The 22346-nt window shown below is 42.8% G+C and overlaps 2 protein-coding genes across 5 annotated transcripts; one reads left to right on the top strand and one right to left on the bottom strand.

Annotated features, from left to right (window-relative positions):
* The first annotated feature begins 395 nt into the window (after nucleotides 1-395).
* Nucleotides 396-8083, top strand: LOC104262983 (cytochrome P450 2H1). Of its 3 annotated transcripts, none has more exons than XM_009819530.2 (9): nucleotides 396-575; nucleotides 2011-2173; nucleotides 3049-3198; nucleotides 4994-5154; nucleotides 5548-5724; nucleotides 6154-6295; nucleotides 6584-6771; nucleotides 7255-7396; nucleotides 7902-8083. In XM_009819530.2, the coding sequence occupies exons 1-9, from the start codon at nucleotides 396-398 to the stop codon at nucleotides 8081-8083; spliced, it is 1485 nt and encodes a 494-aa protein (XP_009817832.2). The 3 variants fall into 3 exon arrangements, with proteins under 3 accessions (XP_009817832.2, XP_009817831.2, XP_009817833.1); XM_009819529.2 differs by having other exon boundaries at nucleotides 4994-5163; XM_009819531.2 differs by lacking the exon at nucleotides 5548-5724.
* A 9764-nt stretch (nucleotides 8084-17847) lies between these two features.
* On the bottom strand, nucleotides 17848-21598 carry BLOC1S2 (biogenesis of lysosomal organelles complex 1 subunit 2). 2 transcript variants are annotated; one of them, XM_059821390.1, is made up of 5 exons: nucleotides 21542-21598; nucleotides 20527-20643; nucleotides 19549-19668; nucleotides 18950-19054; nucleotides 17848-18407 (listed from the first exon to the last, which is right to left on the bottom strand). In XM_059821390.1, exons 1-5 carry the CDS (start codon nucleotides 21591-21593, stop codon nucleotides 18376-18378), a joined length of 426 nt encoding a protein of 141 aa, XP_059677373.1. In that variant the 5' UTR covers nucleotides 21594-21598; the 3' UTR covers nucleotides 17848-18375. The 2 variants fall into 2 exon arrangements, with proteins under 2 accessions (XP_059677373.1, XP_059677372.1); XM_059821389.1 differs by lacking the exon at nucleotides 17848-18407 and having other exon boundaries at nucleotides 18849-19054.
* Nucleotides 21599-22346: the final 748 nt, after the last annotated feature.

Below are 22346 nucleotides of genomic sequence, written 5' to 3'. Positions count from 1 at the left end.
AGATACTAGAGGGGCTGGCAGAGGTCAATCTATGCATGAGGGCAAACAGCAAGAGTTTAAGCATATATATATTTCAGCTAGGCTCAATTATTTCAGCATTCTGAGTTTGTTTGACGGCATTAGAACATGATTTCTTTAGTTGTACATGAATGACTACCCAAAGGAACACAAGCTCGAGAGGTAAAAAATCGGTATGCAAACAAGGAGGTCATCCCTAGTTTGTTCATTCTTATCTTGAGCAGATTAATAAGTAATCTCATACCTCAGCAGGAATAGGGACACACTATTGGCTAATTTCATCAATGTGCTTTGGTATCACAGCATATAAATAAGCATGGATTTACAGTTCTAACAATAGTTTCTTCTGACACTTGACTTCTTTTCCTCAGCCCACCATGGAGCTCCTGGGAATGACCACTATTTTCTTGCTGGTCTGCATCTCATGCCTTCTTCTCTTTGCCACATGGAGAAGCATATCACAAAAAGAGAAGCAGCCTCCTGGTCCCATCACACTCCCCATTGTTGGAAACATACTCCAGCTGAACCCGTGGAACTTGCCTGAAAGTTTGAGGAAGGTAAGAGGCTGTCTCCTTTTTTCCTATGTTGTCTCCATTGCCTATAAAACAACGTACAGTCCAGACTATCTCAGCTTGATTCATGAGCTTAATTTGCACTGACCAAATGTCAGACTTAAACAGAAACAAAAGGTTTCCCAGAAATACATGCTTCTGAAGTCTATATATTGCAATAAACTATATATCTCAGTCTATATATTGCAAGTCTAAGTCTATATATTGTGAGTCTAAGTCTATATATTTGCAATAATCATACTAATGACAAGTCCTGTGCTGACCTCATGGCAATACTGCGATTTGCAGTGGATTTGCAATCAAGGCACTAATGCTATTGCAATATTCACTATACTCTCTCTGTGCCCAACTCCTCACCATGCTGGCAACATGGCCTGGCTCTTTTTTGGGGAGGAGCCTGCTCCATTTTGCTGCCTCTGCTCCCTAGCAGATAGGTAGGATCTCCTGGAAGCAGAAGTAGCGAGTGAAAGGATTGAAGCAAAAAAGTTTGGAGGTGAACTGTGCTGTTCGTTCCACCCCTGGCTGGTGTCACACATCTGTCAAACAAAACCTGTGTGTTGCAGTGCCTGGGAGGGGATAGGTGGAGCGAGTTCATCTGGAGTGCCTGTTCCTTAGGGGATTGTGAGGGGATGGTGGCAGATGGATGGGAAGGGTGCATGTTCCTGGGTTCTTCAGAGCAAAATTGTGGTGATGGCTGACATCACCGTGTGTACCATCAGGTGCACACATACCCATATGAGCTTGTTTTGCCTTGGTGCTTGTGAATGTTGAGAATCATGAGGACCCTCAGGCATTCTGCTTTGTTTCACGGCACTAGGTGATTCAGTTTCCCACCATAAAAAACCTGGGACTATATCTAGTTTGTTCTTAAAAACTGAGCATGAGCAGAAGTTTTCCAGGTCAGACCAAGTAGCCCAAGAATCTTTCTGCAATTGTAGCCAAAAGGAGATGCCTGGGAAAGAGTACATGATTAGGGCAAGGATGCAGTGACTCTCCACTGATATACTCACCAAATTTCCAGAGGTCTGTGGCCTGGGAGATTTTAGAGACAACCGTGGTATGTTTGTGCTCAAAGGCACTTGCTTCCGTAAGTGTATATAATTGCTTTTTGAACCTGTATAAACTGTTATCCACTGTGCCTTGTAGAAAGGCATTGCAGACTGTTTTGCCAGCCCTATGAAGAACTATTTTCTTTTTTGGGATTTGGACTTGATACCATTTCCATTTATATACCCTATTTCTTCTACAATTCCCTCTTCCCCTGGCTGTAATTCATAGTTGAAAGATCTCTGCACTGATGCTAATCAATGCCATGTCACAGTAATGCTGGCACATCACCCCTCAGACTCCTTCGCTACAAACTTCTTTTCACATGATTAACGTTCAGACATGTTGTTCTTTGTGTTCCTCTTTCCTACAGCTCAGCAAGAAGTATGGTCCTGTCTTCACAATATATTTAGGCCCACAAAAGGTTGTGGTGCTGTATGGCTATGATGTTGTGAAAGAAGCTCTGATTGATCAGGCAGATGACTTCAGTGGAAGAGGCAATCTACCACTGCTTAAAAAACTCTTCCAAGGCACGGGTACGTCCCCGTTAGTATTAGCATACAAAGCTGATGCTTTCAGTGCTTCAGGAACACAGCTGAGAGGCCAGTGGCGGAGGCAATGCTGGATTTAATTTACTACTTTCATGCATACAAATTAGCAATAAAAGACTAAAAGCCCAACTCATTACTTGGAGCCTTGAGTAAATTGGACCCCTGGAGAACTGTTTGAAGTCCCAGGTTGGCTTCACTGAGTGCCTTTCTATTTTCAGCATGCTTCAAATTCTGGCTAAAATTTTGTTCATTAAATGTGCCTCTAAGATCTTATGTTCATTCTCCTGTTTCTGAAAATACTGATGATATACATACAGCTAAGGAACCAGCAAAAGGAAAGTCCACAGCACAACAAAGACAAGATAATATAGGCTGTCCCAGTAAGGGCCACATTCAAGATTAGGCCCTGAGCTTATTCACCAGGGCAGTTCCCAGTATGGCATTTATCTGGGTAAATAGTACCTATTCCATGGTACTATAGTACAGTGTCAATGGTATTGTCAATAAGGAAATGCTGTGTGAAGGTGCATAGCAGAACATTTGAGTAGTTATGTCAGTGCAAAGGCCATCTGCTTGTGGCCAAGATCAATTCAGTACCAGTGTTACCGTCTTATTTACACCCTAATGTAGTTTTTCTTATTCTGGGAATAAACTCAATTTTACTCAAAGTGCTGTGACAGATGGATTAGATTTGTCACCTCCAGAATTGCAGAGAAATTACATTTTTGGGCATATAGCAATTGCAGTATAACTCCACAGAGAGGTGTCTTTGCATGTTGAGTATTTACTGTATAGCACCCATTCAGGGAATAAAAAAAATCTGTTTCCTCATGGAGGTCTATTTTTCCTTCCTCTGTCAGGCATTGTGACCAGCAATGGGGAGACCTGGAAGCAGCTCCGACGATTTGCACTCACTACCTTGCGGGATTTTGGGATGGGGAAGAAGAGCATCGAGGAGCGAATCCAGGAGGAAGCTCATTTTCTGGTGGAGAGGATCAGGAACACACATGGTAGGACGTGGACTTTGTGCCTGCTGGGACACCCTGCATATCTGCAATGAGACAATGAGGGGTGTAGGGCTACTTCACCAAATCCATGACCCAAGAAGTGGGCATGTGGCTGTTGTTTCTGCTCCCTGTTCCAATAGGCAAAGTTATCACTGCTGGGAGTGGGACAGTCAAAGGCATTGTGACAATACGGAGGGATAAATGTAGGACATCGGTGTTGGAAGGCATCCTTTAACCTGTTCTGCTTGAGGAACATGAAGTGGCAGGGAATGGCTTGGCCCCAAAGCCGAGGGTTTGGTGGAATTCAGCCACGGAGACAGTGCTGGTCACCGCCAGGTAACCAAGCAACATGCACTTCCTTGCCTTGTCTCCTGCAGCTCTAGGTAAACGGATCTTGCAGTAGTGGGTGACCAGAGAACTCATTTACAGATATTTGGATTTGGGTCCAGTTCGACTGAACAGTAGACAATACCTCCCAGTATTGGTGGGGGTGTGCAATGGGAACAGGGACTATAAGCTGCTTTTGAGGGCAGAGCATAAGGTAACCCCCTTGGTTCCAACCTATGAATGCGTTTTCTGGTAGAATATAAGACAATGTTACTTCTAAGTACTTCCCCTGAGAGTACCAGCCTGGACCACAGGATTCCCTTCCACAGCCAGCCTTCAAATGTGTGCTTATTCTGCAAGGGGAAAAAAGCAGATGGGTCTAAAAGGATGATGCAGCATCACAGTTTCCCATGAGCCACTAGAAAATTCAGTCTGGCTTCAGAGATAAACGTTTCTGCTACAAATCAGAGAAAACACTCTCACCTGCATTGCTCTCATCCTTTCACTAGCACAATAATACTGTATTTCCTATGCCCTACTCCAAGCCTCCATCTCTGGCTCACCTTGTTACGGCATCTTTTACTGTATACTAAAAGGCTTTGCAAGCAAGAAGCAAGATATATACGACTGCAAATTATAAAGGCATTATTTACTCTTAATACAAATAATAAATAGCTAGGACTAGTTATCTACTACGCTTAGTATTAATACACTGATGACCTCTGATGAGACATCTGCTGAGTCTTCAATAACCAGGGAGTCATCAGTCAGACAGAGAAGGGTTGGTGCCATTGCTTCTTGGAATAAGCAGATCCTCAATCATGCCAAGCTGCCATTTTCTGACTCCTTGTTTTTCCTTTAGGATTTTATACTTTTCATGTTGTTGTTTCTCCTCTTGAAACCTTGAGATGCACCCTATCACTGTCTGCAATTATACCTTTCCTTTCTTTCTTGGGTCTAATCTCACTTTTTTCTCACACCGTAGTTCTCTTCTTAGAAGCTTATGCAGCTGTGCTATCAAAACTAGACTTTGATCACAGGCATCTGAACCCCAAGGAGAGGGTTATACAGCTGAGGTTATGCTAATATAGTTCATAAACAGGGTGCAATAACTGAAAGACATGGCTCAGGCAAAGTCCTTGTGGTTTCATTGGGATTTGGTGGGAATCTTTAGGCCATTTCTAATAAACAGTCCATAAGGCAGACAAGCATGTGTCAGCTGAAGAGGAACCAAGCCACTCAGACCAGTGTTCTGCTGAGAATAGGACAGAAGAGATACTTAAACCATTCAAACAGGGAAATTAGTTCACTTCAAGCAGAAAAGAATAAATTGGATAAGCCCTTCACCATCCTTTCAAAGGACTGCAAAACTCTGGGTCTCAAGCAGATGCAAAACTTCTCTCTAGTGTCAGAGGTAGGGATGATGCCTGAAATACTGAAAGCAAGACACTGGGTTTTTTTGTTGTTGCAGAGCGACCCTTCAACCCTGGCAACTTCCTAGTCCACGCTGTTTCCAACATCATCTGCTCCATCGTCTTTGGGGATCGGTTTGACTATGAGGACAAGAAATTTCTAACTTTAATTGAGTTGCTAGATGAAAACAACAAGCTCCAGAACTCTGTACAAACACAGGTATGTACAGTTCTATTTAATTAATAAATTTATTAATTATTATTTTATTAATGTTTATTCATGTTATTAATTTTTAATTGGAGTGGTTTTTCCTAAATTTGGAGAAAATTTTTTAAAGCCAAAAAGGCAGTTAAATAACCAATTCCTGTTGTTTTTTCTTGGAATTGCTATTTTATGTCCAAAGAAGGATATAATTGCAAAAGTTGCTTAAGTGAAGTCTGTCCTTGAATATAGTGAAACCATAAAGTAAAAGGCATTAAAAACTAGTTGAAAAATAAAGACCTACTGTTCCAAAATGGTTTAATTGCCCTATTTTCATAGTATCAGTTAGGGGAACATTTCATTGTATACACATTAATCAGAACGTGCTTTTCCATCATTTTATTTTTACAGCTATACAATTTCTTCCCAACTGTCATGGATTATTTACCTGGGCCTCATCAAAAAATGATAAAAAATACTGGAAAAGTTGATCAATTTACTTTTGAAATCATAGCTGAACACCAGGAAACCCTGGATCCCACTTGTCCTCGAGATTTTATTGATGCTTTTCTTAACAAAATGGAACAGGTAATGTAAGAGTGAGAGATTTATTGAATTATAAGAAAACCACTGCTTGAATCCCAGCTTCTTTTCAGTTGTGGCAGGGCACTGGGCTTTTGCAAATACAGAGGGGAACATCATCTTCATTCAATCCTCTCCATTTTCTTATTGAGGATTTTTAAACACAGAATTAACAGCACTGGCCAAAGTTAGGAAAGCTGAAGACCAACCTGGCTGATGTAGTTCAGTGCTCCTCCCATATCCTCCCATATTAAAAAAGGTTCATAACATTATGTAGTAAAAGTACCATAAATGCTGGTGTTCTGGAGAGTGAGTGTCATATTTTTGAAAGGGCCTTAGATGTGTCTAAAAACATACATTATGGGTACAGGACTTCCTTTTTAAACAAGCTGCTTAGCTTTGTCATTCAAAATGTTCTGCCAAATCTTCCTCCAGGAAAAAGGGAATGGTCACTCAGAATTCACCGTCGAGACCTTGAGCAGAACCACACTCGACTTGTTCCTTGCAGGAACAGGGACCACCAGCATCACACTGAGACATGGACTTCTGATTCTCCAGAAATACCCAGAGATAGCAGGTAATAGAAAAGGGAATAAATAACTGAAAACTTTATTGGTCATGGGATCAATTTGGACAATTCCTGTCTCTACCACATGTGGCAATGGTCACCCGACTAAGGAAACATGTATTTGCAGTGTGGAAATGTGTGTTAGTCTTCGTTCTATTCACAGGAAAGAGATAGTAGTACTAAGTATGTTCATATATTCCTGGTGCACTAAGAGCAAGTTTTGCTGTAAATATGTGGAGAGGTTTAGGCAAACAGATGGTGGACTTGTCCATTCAACACTTACTTATTTCCTAACAGAGAAAATTCAAAAGGAGATTGATTGTGTGATTGGCCGAGACCGAAGTCCCTGCATGGCAGATCGGAGCCAGATGCCCTACACAGATGCTGTGGTCCATGAAATCCAGAGATTCATTGATTTCCTTCCACTTAATGTCCCACATACTGTGATCAAAGACACCAAGTTCAGAGACTATTTTATCCCCAAGGTCTGTTCCACTGTGTCTGAGAAAGGTCATAATCTCTTGAAAACAATGATGTGTTCTATACGTTGTATTTTATTTTAATTTCAAAACCACTGAAATGTGATACAGAATTGGAATAATTTTGTTTGGAAGGGGATTCTAGAAGTTATTGAGTCCGATCCCTTGTATTTGGGGAAAAAAAAAAAAAGACTTTTCATCCTCTGTGTGAAGAGGGAGATAGAGCTTTCTATTTTTTTCATGTAAATGTAAGCAATCAAAGTTCTAATTTATTTGGAAGCAATATTAAATACTCTAATCAGACTCACCATTAAAATTCATTAAAAAAACATCTTTGCCATATCAATGGCACACATTTTTATTCTTTAAATGCTCATTTTAAACCGGATAAACTTTGACTACCCTTCTATTCAGCTCTGGGAACTTTTCAGCTGCTTTGCTTTAGCATGTCTCCATTTTAAATTTCTTCTCCTCTCTTTGTTAATTCAGGACACTATGATATTCCCTATGCTGACTTCCGTCCTACATGATAGCAAGGAATTTCCAAATCCAGAAAAATTTGACCCAGGACATTTCCTGAATGCAAACGGTACCTTTAAAAAGAGTGACTACTTCATGCCATTTTCTGCAGGTAAGACCTCTTTCTATTTCGGATCCTAGACTATCCTCTCCTAGAACCTATTTGAAGATGGCTGATGGTCGATGAAGGTGGCTCCATCACCATGGTCTGTACAGTGATATCTGGTGATCTGCTAGAGTAACTTCTGGGCAGCTCTAACCCCTGTACTGGAGTTTCAGTTGATTTTCTTTTTTAGCAATCACAAAAGTTCCTCCAACGCATTCTACAAGAAGAGATGTATGAAGTGGGACTCAGACATGCAACTTCTCTCTCTTCAAACTTACCATCAAACAGCAGCAGAACATGAGAAACTGAAGCCTTCAAACTGCCTTTGCCCACTGAACACTCTCCTTGTTCTAGATGCCTAGCCCCTAGTTTAATTCATTTGCTCCCCCAAAATGCTGCAACGCTGCCTGTCCATTCTCAGATGTCTGAACTCTCATGGAACAGTGCTTAAAATAAGTTACCAGCAAAATACTACACTGTCACCTCACTTTTTATTATTTTTTGCTTGCAGGAAAACGCATCTGTGCAGGAGAAGGTCTGGCCCGGATGGAGCTATTCATATTTTTAACAGCCATCCTGCAGAACTTTACTTTGAAACCTGTTGTGGATCACAAGGACATTGACATTTCCCCATTAGTCAGCACTCTGGCAAATATGCCCCGACCTTATGAGGTCTCTTTTCTTCCACGTTAACCAAGTGAAGAGAGTTGCCAGCTCCCAAACTCATGAAAACTCTGGTTGAATGACAGTCATTTCCCAATCTGTTGAGACTGAAACACTCAGATCATTTCCTAGATACTTTATGGAGAGAAACGTGCTTATGAAAGAAATTTCTATGGTGCTTTTATAATCACCACAGCCGGCTCTAAACAGAGACAGAGTAGGCAATTGCATAGTGAAAGAGACAGCTCCCTGTGCAAAATTATACAGGATCTCCTCTGCACCTACCTCACCTAGCTCCGGTTCCTATCTGGCTCCTGACACCCTGACGTGTCAGGGTGCATGGACTAGTGCTCTGAGAGCCCTGCTGCTGCTGTCCCTATCACTCAATCCTCTCAGCATAGCAGGAAGAGACACTTGTACTGCAGCGTTTCCACAGATTCTGCTGTACCTCTCTCCTCTGTATTTTCAGTTTGTTTGTGACCTGTTTGTAAGGGTAAGCATAAAACTGAAGGTTTTTTTCTGTTAGAAGATGATCGTCTACTGTATTCTTGCCCCAATACATATTGTCTCCTGTGGTGGGGATGGAGTTTATCAATGACTGGGCAGATGAGTCCTCTCCTGTGTGATTAAAATGAAGGTTTGTGAAATTACAATTTATATTGCAAAATAAAGTAGTAGTACACTGAATTGTTGTTTTTCTGAGATCCCAGAACACCTTTTAGTGAAAAACCTATATTATGGCTTGAAGACTGAGCTGGCCAATGACCTATAAAACTTCCATTCTTAGTAACAGTGTGGGAGAAGGCTGGACTGACCATGCAAGACTTACCAGAACCCCAATCGTGGTTACAGAGCTGTCCATTGTGGCCAAAGAGGACAAATTAAATAATACTGGGATCCCCTCAGTGCCATTTACTAGATGAAGAGCAGCTTGCATCTTCCCATTATTTTATGAAGCACATAAAGATCGCTACAGCAATGTTACGATCAGGCAAAAAAAGATAAGAAGAGTTACCTGAGTTGCCAAGCATACATGTACAGATGTAGGACTGGCATCTCCTAACTTGATCACATTCCCTGCAACGTATCATTTATAGTGACTACAGTGAAGACAGCTGAATCTGTGCTATGCGGAAAAAGACAGCAATGTAATACTACCACAACGGCATTAACTGTTTATGTGAAACAGGCACAACTTCTTTCCTTTCAAAGTATTAATAAGATAGATACATATACCATGAGTTGGTAGCATGGCATTGCAAAGGCAAAAGTCACAAATATGTCACAGAATCATGGAAATATGAATGAAAGAAAGATATATGAAAATATCATCTAGTTTATCGCCATATACCAAAGAGGATCAACTATTACAAGTCTTCTCACCAGATAAAAAGAAGAAAGCACTCCATACTTTCTCTTCAGCTGTGCCATGACTAAAATAGGCAAAGCAAATGGCCAGGGCAGCTTCCCTGTTCCAGACATCTTCCTCCATGCTGAAAAGACAAGAAGGCAGCCAATGCAAATCAGCAAGAAAACAGCTTTAACTCCCAGAGAATCCACCATGATATGCAATGGGGCTTTGAGATTAGAGGAGGGCTAAAGCTGTGTCCTGGAAGCCTCACTTTGTGTCCCCTGTGGCACAAAAATAGTGCAATGGTAACGAGTAACTGGTCACAATTCCTCTGGGTTAATTTGCTTTACCACCAAGTAATATTACCACCTCCTGGGAAACTAAGGATCGGATTTTTAAAAATTTGAAAACTTAATGAACAGGATTTAGCTCATCGACCTTTGTTGACCACTAAACTGAAAATCATCAGTTTAAATAATTAACCATTATTGAAAAGCTCTACATCTCCCATGAAGCCACACCTCTTTCTCTCTCCCTGCTTGCTAGCACTCAGTGTTGCCTAGACTTTTTCTTCCGTTGGGACTGTACAGACAGTGCATTGCTTGCTCATGTGCAGGTCTAGGCAGGGATATATGAATTTTCTATGGCAAACCTGACACAATGTCCTGTCACTTGGCTACATGAAGAAGTGGCTTTCAAACTCAATTAATGTATTCTGTGCACTGTTGCTATTAGGTCCCAAATACCTCTCACAGAACATAAGCACCTCTGTGAGCTCAAGTTTCTAAGAAGCTGGGAAGCAGCCACAGAAGCAACAGTCAGCTGGGCAAGCACTGACAAAGAAAAAAACTGGCAAGTTCTCAAACCTACTAAAGGTGTCCCCAAATGAGGAACTCAGTGAAGCAGTCCATGAAGCAAACAAATACACTGGAGCATTTTCCCCATAACAGGGCAATAGCACTTGCCTGAGCTACTATTATAAATTAACATGACATACATAGATTAATTGTATGTCTGGACATTAAGGATAGATGTGGGTCAAGGGAGATGGGGTGATCAAAGGTGAATACAAACAGTTTGGAGTAGCCAGGTGTAAACTCAAATATCTTTAAATTTTTTGTTGAAGAGGAAAAAATTGTGGGCAAAGGGCATACCAGAGCCTCATGTGCACATATATGTTACTTACCCCTTGTAGGCTGCAGGGAAAGATGCTGAGACATTTGTGAATTCCCATGCAGAAGTTGCATTTAAAAGGGAAGGTTATGAAAACAGTGGTTTTATCCTCAGCTGTCAAGGTTCTTCATGATTCTCCCAGTTACAATTTCAAAAATACATTTTGACCTCTTGGGATGTCAGTGCTCCCTTGTTAAGTCTGTACAGTAGCATGTTAAGCTATATATGACTGTCAAGGGACCTAAGAATTGAAAGTGACTTTGTATCACATAGACTATACTGAGGTTCACCAGTGCTGAGTTATCCTGAGGATGAAGCTCTCTATTGGATCACTGATTAACACTGAAGAACTTTGGTTGTGGGACTCAGCTTTCTAAATGTTTCGCACACAAATACACCAGAGGTCTTTGTCCATACGGGTCATAACCATAACTCACAGTACTTGTGTGCTGTGGGATACACCACCACCACCCCCCACAACAGAGACACACACGGAGAGCAAAGGTTCCAACTTTCTTGCAGCTGAGGGACCCAAGGAGAGTGTTCACACTTGTGCTTCTGCCTTTTCAAGCTCTAATATGGCATATGCCTCACTTGGCTTCTTTCTTTCACTGAAGACTCTCAGTCCAGGGAGCACAACTTTTCCACTCTCTGCAATGTGGAATTAAATAGATTGTCTCCCACACACATGAACATCCTTTGGTTACTCATTTTTCAGATCAAGGAGATCACAGGACTGGTGTCAAAGGATAGATGATGCATTTTACTGCCTAGCTTGTGGCATCTAATTTCTGTTCCAGCTCACTCCCTGCCCAGCTTCCTGATGTGTTTCATTTGCAGCTGTCTGAAATACTACTTGAAAAGTAAAGGAAAAACCTCAAAACCCTGCACAAGGGGATTAATTCCCTAAAAACTATGACCTTGAGACCCTCCTGTCCTGTGCTGACACACTGCATGAAATAACATACATGCTAATCCGAACTCCCTTCACAGGCTAAAATGTGGCCTCTTTTATAGGAAACAGCATATGATAACCACTAGACATAGAATAAAATCATTGTACATGCTGTAGGTTAGAAGCATGAGTAACCAGTATGGGCAGTTAAGCTTTAGCAAGGCTTTAGGTTGCACAGTCCAGGGAACATTAGTCATAAGAAACTTCAGAAGGCAAAAATGAACTGGTCTTTCCATTGGCTTTTGCCCTTCAGATGAAATTTGGCCTCTGTACGTTGGTAAGGTAGAAAAGATTTCCTGCCATAATTCCCAGGTTAAATGCTTTGTAGCATCTTTCAAAGCAACCTTTACCTTTAAATTTGAACAGCTATTCACTCTTCTCACATTGATTCTCATTTTCATGTTATATTCTATTTCAAGTTACTAACGGTTCATACTGTTGTATTGCATGGATTTCCTATATCGTGTCTGTATTGCACCGCTCTATTTAACTACCCCCTATGCAGTGCTTTTAAGTAAAATTCTTTAACTTGCTATCATGTCAGTGAGATCCCTGGTTTCTTTACAGCAGCTTGCCTGAACTTCCTGTTCCTAATTCAACTCTTGGGAAATGAGGGAGAGAGAGGGAGGGCAATGGCCCTCAGTGAAAAGTAGTCTTGGCTATCTTAGGATATACCTGTCCCACTGGGATGACATACCCAGTTACTAGGATGAAAAGCTGTGTGAGGATGCCACCACAGCCATGTGCTCTCCAGGTCATAACCCAGACCTTACAAGGTGCAACAGCTATCATCTACAACAGCAAGAGACTAGGACCATTTAATGCCAGTGAGCCAAAGGTCTCTCCAGATTCCGCCAGGCTTTGCTCCTATACTAAATGAAACATCAGCTCTTCCCACTTCTGACTTCTCAGTTACATCCTCCCCAAAGAACACCTCTACCTAGGGAGAATCTCACAGAAAAGTACCTGTTTCTCTGGAGAACTTTTGGGAGAGTGGCATAAGTCCTTTTCCACTGAACTCTACACCTTTGTCAATCAATCAGAGCTTACTTCACAACACAGAATCCATACACCACCACTGCACATACTGAGCCCAAACATACTGTGAACATAGGACCGTACTTTTTGCTGAGCTGAAACAATTTACCAAAAAAGAACACAGCTTTTAAGTTATATCCACGTGCCTCGGGCAGGTTATTCTTCAGCTGCAGCATGTTTCTTATGAGGAGCAAAGGAAATGGCTCAGGAAGCAGCTTCCCTGTTTCAGACATTTTCCTCCATGCTGAACAGACAAGGACAAAGACAATGGAAACCAGCAAGAAAATGATTGTGGCTCCTAGGGGTTCCATTGCAACGTGGAACAGGGGTGTGGGATCAGGAAGGGCTGAAGCTGCATCCTGGAAGGCTCACTTTATGAAGCCTACAGTAAAAACAACAGTGCAAAGGTAACCAATAGCGGCTCTTGTTTCCTCTGGGTTAAACATACTGGTTAGAAAAAAATCATTTGCTGCCAACAAACTTGGATGAACTGCTTTAATTTTTAAGTCTGTGACCTTTTTTAAGGTCAGCCTTGTTCTACTGTAATATCGGAAAGCAGGGACTAACATTAATCATTAACAAACCTTGCATTAACAAACCCTGTCACACTTTTCATAGAATGCTTGTCTTCTGCCTATTACTGTTGCTTATATGTTTGTCCTCTAATGGGATGCTGCAAATACAAGAATGTATTTATCTTCAGGCCATTATATACACTTGTGATTATCATCCTATTGGATATCTTTCAACATTTCTAGTGAACACGGAGTTCCAGTTTAAAAAGTATACTCCATTCTAGAAAAGTCCTTTTTCAGCTGTTGGACATGCTGCAGTTTCTGCTAATGATTTAAGAGCCCATTCTGAAGACTGTGGACATCTCCACAAAGTACTGCTCTGAAAGTTGGATCACTTCAGAATAACCTGTTAGAGCAGCTGCACAGAACTGTCTTGAGGTGCTGGGGAAAAAATCCTCCTCTGGAACTGAATTCTTTTTGTTTCTGCTTAAAGAGCTGTATTTGCTAGGCTGATTTTCACCCCCTGGTTTGCAGTTGCAGTCCAAGTCCTCAAGAACTGCTTCAGCTCCAAAGCAGCTGCATAGACCGCTTTGATGACATGCTTTGTCCCTTGACTCTCATCTGTCAGCCCTCCCTTTCCTCTGTTCACTTCCGTATTCTTCCCTCCAAGCACCCGCTACTTTCTTACTGTCTTTTCCACCAGGAAATACTGCAGAAGAGAAGAGAGAGAGATTTAGTCTCCCCCTGTACCTCCATACCTCCTCTGGAACTTCTCATAGACTCTCCAGGTGAAATGTTTGAGCACCAACCAAGCTGTGCCTCTGCATTTGGACTATACATTTCCCCAGTACAATGCTGTTCACACACACCCAGCTATGTCTCTTCTGTGGTGCTACTCTCCAAGCACCTGCCATCCTTGCCATGATTTGGATTCTACGAGTCACACAGAGGGCCCTCAGGCACAGAGGGCAATAGTTGCTCAGAGACAGAACTGAGAAAACAGCTGTCAGCTCTTGGCCTAATTGGGATGCCACTGTCACACAATCCTCCAGCCAGCCAGGTAGTCAGTCTCTAAAATTTCCTCACAATAGAGAGTCACTTGTGGGACAAGCTCCTCTTCCCATTTTTGCTTCCTGGAGATGGGCTACTCAAGAGTTTGTGAAGGAATTTGCTATTTCTTAGCTCTCTTACCTGAAAACGCTAAGCGCTTGCCGGCAATGCATGGCTAGATAGATTTCCATCTTCAGAGTTCCTGGAGATGTTCATCTTTGTAGTTTTAAAATAGCATTGTATTTTCTATAGGTAGAAAAGCAACTTTTTTCAACAGGAACAAGGTTTGGTCCTTACTTTGCCTTTACTTATTTTCTTGTGGAATTTTTTTCTGCTGACACATTGGCCTCTCATGGCCCCCCTGCAATCCTGTCAAGCAAAGACCATGAGCAGAGAAATGCCATATTTTCTTTGAAATTTTCTATGCCCCAATCACACAGATTCCTAGACCTTCCAACAGCATGCTGGGTTGCATGTGGTGAATGGATCTCTTTATCAAAGCAACTATCAAATGCAGCTGTGATTAAAACAAGACATGGCTAAGCCAGCAGTTCTACAAAACAGATCCAGATAGGAGTGTCACTAGCGTATATTTAAACCTATTCTTAAGCCTGCTCTTTGCCTTGCTATAAACATAGAAACCAGACACCAGCCCTCTGACTATGAAGAGGTGGGACGGGGCAGGCCAGGAAGCTCCATGCAGACTGAGCATTCTCCAGGTGAGGTAAGTACAGAGGGAATGAGATACAATGGTTTACTTTCATGTGACTGTATTTACCTATCCACTGTCACTCTTGATCCCCTTGGCCTTGAGGGGTGAGGAGCAATACCTGTTAACAACAGCTGCATGGATGCTGTCTTAGAGGGCACCATTCCAACTGTAGTCATAACACTGACAGCATCCTCGGCTTTCAGACATGCCTTTGGAGACCTGAGAAGTGATTAGGGCTTACAGCTAGCATGTGTGTACTCCAGAATGGTGTTTTGCACAGTCACAACCTGCTTAATCACAAATTTCCAGTTCTCCACTGAGCAGAGGACAAAGTCTAAGCCTCATGCCCCTGAGAATGTGTTCTTGCTTAGCTAGTACTAGTGTATCCTTGAGTGCAACCCTTTCTGCTCAAACAGTCTGAAAATCCTTATACCTAACTCCCGTGTTAGGAAAACTTCCTACTGGACTGCTGTTGTGTCCATAGCTGCCTTTGGCAACACAGCATGCTCCAGGCACACATTATGGAAGGCAAGTCTTGCTGCTGCAGGATGAGCTTGGGACATTAAACATTGCTTAAGAAGGGTAAGGCACATAACTGTCTCCTCTTTTCTATTAAGAAAGACTAGCAGCCCTGAAACGTCTTCACTATTATGTGCCTCTCCATGGTCTCAAGATGAAAAGGTGCCCTACTGGGTCCAAGGCAGTTGGAAGTGCTAGAGGACGTAAACACAAAACAAAGAGGAGAGCCATGCTGTTTTACTTGGCCACTTCAGGAATTTACACAGCAAGGCTGCTATTATGATCCCAGTGACAATGAAGTCTTACTATGGAACTATGAATTTTGGCATCCCAACTGGAATGTGAACAGTATGCACTAAGGAAATGGGAAGGTGACCAGGACTCATCTTAAGACAGAGCAGGGCTGCTATACATCCAGTTCTGTACTTAGCTTAGATCTGTGGAGTCTGTCTCCCACTGAGGGTCTGAGCATGTGGGCCACATCCAATAAGGGACTGGACTTGCAACTGCATTGCCAGTGTGCTGCCATTAGAGCATGGAGCGTGTCCAGGCCACGTTCCGTTCTATGTTCGATACTTGATTTGCAGGTTATCTGCCATGAGCAGAACTTATTTAGCTTGCTGCTATGCAACAGGACAAGCCACTTGCACTTCGGGCTTGATATTCTTATCACATGGAGATGATCACAATTCTCTGGACAGCAGATGGCCAGCTCTCCATTGTAATTCCTTGGGATACAACTTTGTCACACCTTCATCATGGCCTCCGCACCTAGTCAGAGCGCACTGCCAGCTGCATCCCTACAGTGGAGAACAATCCCTTTGTGTGCCAGCATCTGCTCTATGCCTCTGGCACAGTCTTCCCAGAAAGAGCTGCGAATCAAAGAGATCACTTGTGGTCGTGTTTCAACCCTAGAACAACCTGCCCTGGTAAGCATTTCAGTGGCTGGTCAGTTCTAGATGATGTCCACCTATCCAGAACCATTTCCAACCTGATACAAATCAGCAACTTTTCTGTTCTAAGAGATGGGTAGGGGCTGGGGAGGGGACTTACAAGGGACCAGCGACTAAGCTCCAGCCACATGCAAGTGCTATATGCTGTAATGAAAATCCTTATTCTTCCAGGGAACAGAGGAGCTCCGAGCAGCACCCTCAAGCTTTTACATCAGCAGCCAAACATCTGTGACTCTCCTTCACAATGGCAAAGAGAAAGGATGGTACTGTCAAAAACACTGATTAGTCTGGCTGAATCACGTCTAGCCCTTGTATAATCTACAGATGCATGAAACACTGGAGAAACAGGACTTTTAGATTGTCCACCACCTTGTGGTACCACTTCCCAGCATCAGAGATCACCAAGCAGGCCACTGTTCAGACTGTCATTCAAATGCCAGTCTCTAGCCAGGAAGACGTCTGATCTGGCTGTCTAGATCCTCTTGCCCAGCAGAACTGCTAATGCACCATGAATCCTGAGAAGATGACAATGTCAGATTTTAAAACAGACTGCTGTTCTACATGACATAATTTCCTCCAACACAGAAACAATAACTTATCCATTGGTACCTCGTCCTGTTGGGTTGGAGGATGTTGCTTTGATAACAATACTAAAATGTCTGATTTGCTTTCACTGGTAGCTAACTCATCAGTGAGCTAACTATGGATAAAAGCAATACAGATGCAAATGGCTGGATACATCTGGGAGACTTAAACCCTGTTCTTTAAAGATGCTCATTCCAAAAAGGCCTTTCTTCAAAGTGAACTCAACCCTTTCTCAAATCCTACACCAAGGCCATATAGAATAGTATTTTCTGTTTTAAACGCAGGATTTTTAAAGTGATTGTGAAGGCTCTCAAAGGTCATCTGCTTCACTGCTTTTAAATAGCACTAGGGAAAAGTGTTCATCTTGACTATTTGCAGTGGCTGTACATTGACTGACAGCATCATGATCTTTACCACATTGGCAACTGACTAGACGTTCTTCTAAACAGCCTGTTGGAAGTTTGAACTACTTCTTTCCTACACCAGCACTTGTACTGTCCTCAACTGCAACTCACTCAAAAGCCAGCTTGAACTAATCAGGGTCAATAGGTACAGAAAAAAAAAAAAAAAAACTTGGAGTACCTGTTCAGTAAGAAGGGTTCTGCTAAATTAGCGATTTGGAACACTGTTAATCTGGTAGAGAAGAAGCTTTTTGTGCTGGGCATGCCCCTTCAAAAACTACTAGGATCAAAATTCATTGGTAAAGTAGAGAAAGGATCTGCTAAGTTAACTGAGCATGTGATAAAGCAATACTTCTTGCAATTTCACCTGAGGTCCAGACAGTCAAAGAACATAATTGCAGGAGTACTTGACGCAGCATTTAAAACATTTTGTCTTCTATGATCTCCAGTAGCTGCAAGGAGTTTGTCTTTAGTAACAGACCCTTTAAAAAAATAGAAAGACAACTTACATAATCTTTCCAAAAGGAATTTGAGATTCCAGAGAGACAAATGCAACAAGTTGTTTTATTGTAAATTTATAATAATTAGTCTCTCTATTTCAAACAGATAAAGGTGGATACCAAAATGAAGTGTTTTCAATACCATGCTCATAAGTCCAAAGGCCCAGGTATCTTCTCAACGCAGAGCTTGATGAAGGAAAAAATGAAGTTTAGGTCCTGCTGCTACTAAGGAAAAATGTCTTTGTAGGTTATGGAGGACTTTTCCTAGATAGAGTATTCCATGTGGGACATAGGACTAACACACGGATAGCCAATATCAACATATGGGTTAGGGACTGGCTTCTGCTTTTCATGGCAGAACAACTGAGACAACAGAACCTCTTGAGAAAAGGAAAATATTATTCAGTCTTAAGCCTGAATACAGCCTACTGTATTCAATAGATAAAAAGTTACAAGTCTTGATGTTAGCTGTAACCAAATCCTTGTCAACATACAGAATTGCTGTTGTGCAACTTAAACAGAAATCAGTCTGACTCATAGCCCAACTCCAACTTAAAGACTGTTGTAATTTCATCGTTTCTCCAGTTTTTTGTACTTGGCTTCTGCAGAAGGAAAAACAACAATATGTTAGGACTGGATAGGTAAAAGCTTTGAATCCTGTAAGCTGCTATACATCTTAAAATTCAAGTTAACTTACAGTATCACTCTGGGTCATTTTTTACTAAAGCATTTAGGCAAATATAAATGTACAATAGAATTTTTAAGAACCAGGTAGTTAAGTCAGACAACTAATATTCATTTAAGCCAAGGGGACTTGGGTGCCTGGTGGAACTTTATGAATCCCTCTATTTGCAGGATTAAACATCTGTCTTTAAAATTTGGGTCAGCGCATATTGTAAAAGAGAAATCAAGCCTCACCAATAAGCTGTCATTCAATAATACCTGTACTAGTCCACCTCCATATAACTTAATATATCAATCTTTTCCTTACGCTTGCCACTTCACATACAATGTTCGTTGCTCAGAAGCAACATAGGCAACTCTGCAGCTCGGAGTTGTTAAATAGAGGAGTTTACTTTGCCTTTTTAAATCCCCTTGCAAGGGACTATGCTGCTAGGTAGTAACAGTAGAGGACAACAGTTACCTAGTTTTTTGGAATATGCATCCAATTTATAAGCTGCCTGCTCCAGAGCTGCAACCTGTTCCTCAATTAGGTTGATTTGTTCCAGATATGGCTGAAGAGCAGCATCTTAAAAAAGCAGACAAATTGTATCTGTCAGTTCTAAGTAATTCACTTCCAAGAAAAAGTTCACACTTGAAACACAAGAATTTCTCATGACAATCTTCAGACAGGACAATTTAAAAGCTCCTTCCTCCCCCTGCCCCAAAATGAAGTTTTGATACTGACAGCCGCGTTCCAGGAACACATGAAATGTTTAAGAGTACTGGGTAGACTCAACACAAGTAACAATACAACATGAATCAAAAGTGTTATTTCCTATCAGATCCAAAATTTGGGGTAAAACAGGACATAAATTCAGATGTGTTTTCTCTTATGTTAGTCTACATGGTCTGTAGCTGTAAAGAAATATACAAGATTTGCATTGTATAGCAGCATGTCTATTTCAGTGAGTTTTCCTTCCTTCAGCACCTAATGGAGTGTGAACTATCTGACTCTTAGATGCCTAATTTCCGAAACAAGTGTACTGTTCATTATACCCCTACCTTATTTGGTTTACTTACATTTTTGATTTAAATCCTTCAGATTTCTACTGATGTTTATAGCAATATCTTTCATTTCTAGGTACTTCAAGCTAGTCAGCTTATTCATGTTTTCCAAGAGTTTGTAGTCTTCACTGGTGGCTTAAAAAGAATAGAGTTTATTTTAATTAAAAGTTGATGTGGTTTGAATTGGGTGCAGACTCTTCAAGAGGACAAGAGATTTCAAACCAATAGCCAAGTGTAACGAAGAATAGTTTAGATGGTAATACAGGTATTAGCATAATGTTCTACAAAAAGAGAGATAACATTTTGTGAATTGTAAAAATCAACTGGACTGATGAATACTTATTCACTTGCAATTTTTTTTTGAGAAAAATTGACTAATTACTTGCATTTCTCCTCTTATTCTGTCAGTTAAACACTTATGTTTACAAAACTGATAGCACAAATCCAGACTGGAAATCTGTACCATATGCATTTCAAGTCCATGCATATCAGAAGTGCTGTGGAATGCTTTCAAAATTAGAGCCTATGGAATCCACTAACTTGTTGAGCAGTTTACTTTGCCCCAGTTAATGCTGCACAGCAGTTTATTCTAAAGCACAAATGTTGGAAAACATGTGTGTGATCCTTGCTCTCACTCAGAAACAAAATAGCTGCACATGTTCCCCTCTCAGTTGTGCTTCTCTTCTAGTCCTTCTTAACCTAGACCCCGTTTTGTTTGGTTTTCCACATACAAGCTGCTGCAAGACCAAAAAGGTATTTTTTTAAGTTGCTGATATCATACTGAATTCTTTCGAAAAATGTGCTATTCTGGGATTTCATTAACATGACTAATCTGTGTTGTTAATAGTCTAGCAACATGCCAGACTTGAACCGCTAGTCTTGCTAGATATGATCTAAATAGGTATAGTTTAGACAAACTATGCAACAGATTTCTTTAAAAGAAAATTAAAAGAAACAAAAACTTACTTGCAGGTCAGTATTACAGTGCCTTACCTGTCAATTCACCTGTTAAATAAGTGGCCATTTTGTTGAACATGTCTTTACAGAGTTCATTGATGTCTGCCTCTGCTGGTTCCTTAGCTTCCTCTGCTGTTTCAACAGCAGGATCCTCTAATCAGGGTACAGACATTACAGGGTTAGGGGAGTGTTAGCAGGTACAGAAACGCACCATAAAGATTAAATGGTCCCTTTTTTTTTTTTTCTCCCCTTCAAATTGACTACACCTCCTTACCATATAAGTTGTCTACTTTACACTAAGGGGTAACAAACCTAGGTAGTTTCCTTGAAGTAGCATCAAGATTATTCCAAAACAAGACTTTAGGGAGCATTTAAAGGACAGGCACCTGGCCTGACCACACTTGCAAATATCAGCCGTCTCCTGTGCTTAAACGACAGGAAAGTAATTTGGGAGAACTTTTGATTGACTTTGTGCACAATGCTACTGGTGCTTATTTCTAGTCACTGGTTCAGAATAGATGCACAGCCCCCCCAGTCTGTTTCACGAGGGGCTACAACAAATCCCCACCTGTGGAAAGCAATAATCACCGCTTTTCTTCTCCAAATCCATTGCTACCACAGCCTGCCCGTGTTCTGCTCTTCGCAGGAGCAGTTCAGCACCTCCTCCTCAACCCGAAAGGTTGTTCTTTCCTTCGTCGGCAGCTTTGGCCGGCTTGAACACAAAGGCTGCCCCGAGGCCCGCGGCTGCCGCCGGCCACAGCAGCGGCGCGGAGGGGGTGACGGGCAGGCGGGGGTAAGCCCCTGGCGGGATTCAGCCGCCGGGCTCCAGGGGAGCAGCCGGCCGGCCGACATACGCGAAGCCGCGAGCCCACCCCGCGGCCGGCACCCACCCCACCGCCGGAGCCCTTCCCGCGACGGGGCGGCTGCTGCCCCGCCGGGCGGCTCCTCCCTGCTCCGCGCCGGGAGCAGGCCGCAGCCTGGCAGGGCCCGGCCACCGCCACGCGGCCAAGGGACGAACCCGGAGACGGCCCCCCCGGCCCCGGCCCCTTACGCTTGGCGGGCTGCGCGCCGGCCTCGGGCAGCCCCTCCGCTGTGGTCGCCATGGCGACAGGCCCCCTCCCGCGGCGCCCGCTTCCGCCTTCGACCCCGCGCACGGCCGCGGCCCCGCCCCTGGCCGCCGCGGCGCTTGCGCGGCTGCGGGCGGGCGGGGGAAGGCTGCGGCTGCGGCGGCGCAGGGCTGGGGCGGGCGGCGGCCCCTCAGCTCTGGTCCCGGGGCGGCGGGGCTGTCACCGCCGTGCCGGCACCGGCCCGCTCCCCGCCGGGTCACGCAGCAGCCGGGTCCTGGCGGCCGCCCCGCGCGTAGATCCGGGGCCTTCCCCCGGGCTTCTGGCCGCGTCGTGAGGGGAGGCCTCTGCTACCGACTAGCGCAGGTGTCTGGTCGGTGACAGCTTCAGTTGCAGGAACACGCAAGAACAAACGGCCTTCATCACGGCGGGAGGAGAAAGACAAATACCGAGATGTAAAACGTGACACGAGTTTAGTTCTTACCAGCTGTAAGAGGCAGTGAAGCAGCACAGAAAGAGCACGGTTTGTGTTTGACGTGGCTGCGCTGCCAGTTGGATTATTTCTCTCTATTTAACACCACAACGGAACCATTTATTGCAAGAGCATCAAAAGCACTTTCACACTGCAGGCCAGTTTCAAGGGCTGCTGCTAGACTGGCCCGCACAAGCAAACTCCCTAGTCTTGTGTTTGAGGATGTTTTCCTTTGGCGTAGCTGGTCCACTTCCATCCGAGGGTCTTAACACAGCTCAAAAGCAGCTCTGCTTTTGCTAATGATGTGGTGAGGAGACAAC

The sequence above is a fragment of the Gavia stellata genome, chromosome 9 (genome assembly GCF_030936135.1).
Source record: "Gavia stellata isolate bGavSte3 chromosome 9, bGavSte3.hap2, whole genome shotgun sequence".
In the NCBI taxonomy this organism is placed as follows: Eukaryota; Metazoa; Chordata; class Aves; order Gaviiformes; family Gaviidae; genus Gavia; species Gavia stellata.
The sequence above is the reverse complement of the archived record's forward strand: the minus strand, read 5'-3'. Positions and strand labels throughout refer to the sequence as shown.

Bases quoted from the DNA above. Each gene is read 5' to 3' on its own strand.
- LOC104262983 (XM_009819529.2), top strand. From the start codon at position 396: ATGGAGCTCCTGGGAATGACCACTATTTTCTTGCTGGTCTGCATCTCA. The intron at 576-2,010 runs GTAAGAGGCTGT...TCTTTCCTACAG, and splicing joins TGCCTGAAAGTTTGAGGAAG to CTCAGCAAGAAGTATGGTCC. The intron at 6,772-7,254 runs GTCTGTTCCACT...TTGTTAATTCAG, and splicing joins GAGACTATTTTATCCCCAAG to GACACTATGATATTCCCTAT.
- BLOC1S2 (XM_059821389.1), bottom strand. From the start codon at position 21,593: ATGGCGACCACAGCGGAGGGGCTGCCCGAGGCCGGCGCGCAGCCCGCC. The intron at 20,644-21,541 runs GTAAGGGGCCGG...TACCCTGATTAG, and splicing joins CGGCGCGCAGCCCGCCAAGC to AGGATCCTGCTGTTGAAACA. The intron at 19,055-19,548 runs GTAAGTAAACCA...TGCTTTTTTAAG, and splicing joins GAAGGATTTAAATCAAAAAT to ATGCTGCTCTTCAGCCATAT.